The sequence below is a fragment of the Triticum aestivum genome, chromosome 2A (genome assembly GCF_018294505.1).
Source record: "Triticum aestivum cultivar Chinese Spring chromosome 2A, IWGSC CS RefSeq v2.1, whole genome shotgun sequence".
Taxonomy (NCBI): domain Eukaryota; kingdom Viridiplantae; phylum Streptophyta; class Magnoliopsida; order Poales; family Poaceae; genus Triticum; species Triticum aestivum.
The window spans coordinates 74,778,486-74,782,002 of NC_057797.1; the positions used below are offsets into that span (position 1 = coordinate 74,778,486).

General features: G+C 39.3%; 1 protein-coding gene across 1 annotated transcript; it reads right to left on the reverse strand.

Annotated features, from left to right (window-relative positions):
- Positions 1–239: 239 nt before the first annotated feature.
- On the reverse strand, positions 240–3,080 carry LOC123184788 (uncharacterized). Its single transcript, XM_044596847.1, has 10 exons — positions 2,923–3,080; positions 2,407–2,553; positions 2,096–2,317; positions 1,532–2,024; positions 1,254–1,447; positions 989–1,180; positions 776–913; positions 571–683; positions 419–494; positions 240–353 (listed from the first exon to the last, which is right to left on the reverse strand). Exons 1-10 carry the CDS (start codon positions 3,040–3,042, stop codon positions 240–242), a joined length of 1,809 nt encoding a protein of 602 aa, XP_044452782.1. The 5' UTR covers positions 3,043–3,080.
- Between the last annotated feature and the right edge of the window lie 437 nt (positions 3,081–3,517).

The window sequence follows — 3,517 nt, forward strand, 5'->3', positions numbered from 1 at the left end:
TACATATAACTATTCGGCAACAAAAAAACATGTAAACAAAATAAATCATTATATAATATTTATGAAACGAAATATCATGTGGACAGAAAAAAACATTTGGAAAAATGCCGAGTCTATTACATATAACTATTCAGAAGCAGAGTGTATTACATAAAATTTATAAGCAAGTGCGCAAAGCGTTTGGAAAATAAAGTCCTCCAGTACCACCCAATCACATGCAAAACTCCTCCGTGTCGCATCTATTTCTTCTTCTTTGATATCCGAATAACTTTGTTTTTCACTTCATCAAGCTTGTTTCTTTCCGAAAATATAAGTTGTGCAATCATTAACTCTCTTGAATCATCAATTGAGGTCTGAAAAAAAAATGGTGTTAGCACAGCGTTCATTGTACATCGTAGTCCAAACATGACTTGCGTACCTGTGAAAATAAGCCTGTCCATTTGTCACCATCCCAATTTTGAAAGCATCGAAGGAGAAATAGTCCACACGAATTCCTAGTGCATACAATTTACGAAGATTAAATATCTACTGTACATACAAGACCAACATTCTGTCGAAGTAAAAACTCACCCATCATGTTGTTTTGGCATGTCATACGTTTGAATAGGCCACTTGGAAACATCCGGATAATTCACAATTTCGGTTGCATTTGCTTCTTGGATATCTTCTGCTAGTTGTTTTCTCTAAAGATATAACAAACATGGTGGAAAGCATGTCATTCAGTGTACTAAAGAAAACGAATGTTACCAAATGCACATTTGCAAGTTAAACCTACCAGGTCCTCAACGAGTTCTCTAGTAACAGTGTCAAGTTTTCCGGTCATCAACGAGTCAAGAACCTGAAACTCTCTTTTTCCGCTATGCATGACGACAGTAATCCAGTGATTATTTTGCTTGTTTAGAGGAATGTAAGTCTGCATCACAAGGACCATAAAACACAATCATCACATAATATCGTATGTATGTACCGTGTTAACAATCAAACTTACCTTTGATTTTTTGAAATACTCGTCCTCACATCTGTTCACGGGTCCATTACTATGCGACTCTGCTTCATAATCATTACCGGCGGTCTTCTTTCCGGGTCTAACGTGAAGCAACCAATGTATCCTCCAAGTTGTTAACATGAAACGATCATCATTAACTTTGTCGACCAAAAATGATGAGTATGCATCAATTACCTATAAATAATGTGTTAGATTTAACAATGGTATTTTCGAATGAATTGTAAAACAATATATGAAATTAACTTACGTCGCCACTTAGCCACTCATGGTTAATAATCTGACAAGCTCTCCTCACAGTGAGACCTTCTTCCATGCCATCATTGAAAATTTCTGTTTTGGCATGTTTTTGTAAATGCTCATGCGCACACACGTACTTGATGGAAACTTTCACCACATCATACTCATCACCAGATTTGTTAACATCACCATTTTGGAACAATTCTGTAACACACCACTCAAATACTTACAAACGCAAATACATAAATAATTGTTACGCAATAACAATTAGAAACACAGAAAACTTACTTCCTTTGGCAGAACGTTTTGCACGTTTGTTTGGTTTAGGGACCACATAAGGAGACTTGACATGTTGTGATCCTCTGCGCTTGCGCCTGCCAGTAACCTCCTCCACTTCCTCTTGTACTCCTTGAGAACCAACTGACGCATGCGATGCGATTTCGTCCGTCTCTAAAGATGTGGCAGCTTTTTCATCTGATACTTCTGGTACTTGGACAGGATCATCCATATCACCCTTGAAACTATCCCAGTACTCAGATGTGCAGTAAAAAGGTGTGTTTTCACGAGAAGTTACATCAACGCCGTTATCATCCTTTTGCAAATTCATTTTGGAAGGTGTGCGGAACCGGTCTGAATCATCTTTTTGATATACAAACTCTTTTTGCGGACGTCCAACATCGTTTGAAGACTCATTAATGCCTCCGTACAGATTCTCTTCGTCCTCTTCCAGGTTACTGGGTTTGTAGGAGACGCCGGTTTTGTTCAGTTTCTCAATCATCCTCTGCAAGAAAACATTTCATCTTAGTTCTTCAATTCAGTGATGGACATTAAAGAGACGTGCTCAAGTGTTACCTGTGCGCATAACTCTGGCAAACGAAGCATTTCCTTCCGAAGCTCATTCATCTCACTCAAAATCCGGTCCATAGTAGGCTTCTGGCTCGAAGCCTCCGAGGTACTGCCCTCTTTCCTCGTTCCAGTAATGTTAGATTTTTTGCTACTAGCTTTCTTGGTTTTTTGAGCTTCTTCTTCCGCAATTTTTTTCAACCTATACTCCTCTGTAATGTTGTCATCAATCTACAAGTGGAACAAGATAATTATACATAAAAACCATATGCACACTTTACTTTATTTCATAAATGTAAAAAAATGATTACTAGGATTACCATCCCAACACCACGACCATATTCGTAGTCGTATTTGTCTCTTCTCACAGCCATATCTTCCGTCCAGTTCCTCATCAGCGGGCTCAACAATGCCAACGGATCATATTTTGGACCGGTGATTGGTTGCACCTTCTCCCAGTATAGGTACTGCAAAACACATAAACTAATTAAATTACATGTTCTTCCGTGCCATTTTATAACAAAAGTGTTGAAATTAATAAATAGAACGTACTTGCAAAAGGGCGAGGTTCCCCTGGGGCCACTGCCTAACATGGCCGTCCTGCAGAAGCTTACCAATCTCCGATAAACAGAATCGTGAAGTGAATGCATTCCAGTTGAACTTCCTTATCAACTTAATATTTTTCACTAAGGCATAGTACTTTTTCGGAACGTATTCATGAGACACCGGTGCAATTATAGTTCCTAAGAGAACTAGAAATGTCATCCGAATAAAGTCATCATCAGTGCTCTTATCCTTCACAATCTTTTCTATGAGATCATCAATCATGATCTTACCATTTTTCTTGCTAACAAAACTAACTGGTATTTTTTTGGTTGCTTTTTCTCCTTCAGTACTAAGAAACCCAAAAACATCCACTCCATTGTTTTTCCAACCAAATATGGAGTACACATCATCAGGCCTTAATGAAATAAGACCTTTACATCCAGCAGTACTTCCAAAACTCTCTTGAACCATGAATTTTTTGCTACTCGGATTGTAACTTTGGAGTAAAAAGTGAAGCAAAAAATCACGCATCCTTATCGATGGTATTCTAAACATGCCCTGCATATCCGTTTCATAAAACCTGAATTTCTGACTTGGTGACAGTTTGTCAACTAGGCTAACCCACTTTTGAACAGAACATGGAATCACACCGTCGATATTCATACTGCATCAAATAGATTTCTGTCACATACCATCATACTGTTATGAGCCTCGTTGTATAAAAGAACTGGAAAAAAAACTTACACGACGGCGACGATGGGAGAGGCACCGGCGGCGTATAGTGGCGACGGGTGAGGGGACGCAAGCCGGCGCGGGCGCACCGACGGAGTTTGTACGGTGGGGCGACGGTGGGAGAGGCAGCGACAACGTAAACAAGGCGACGGG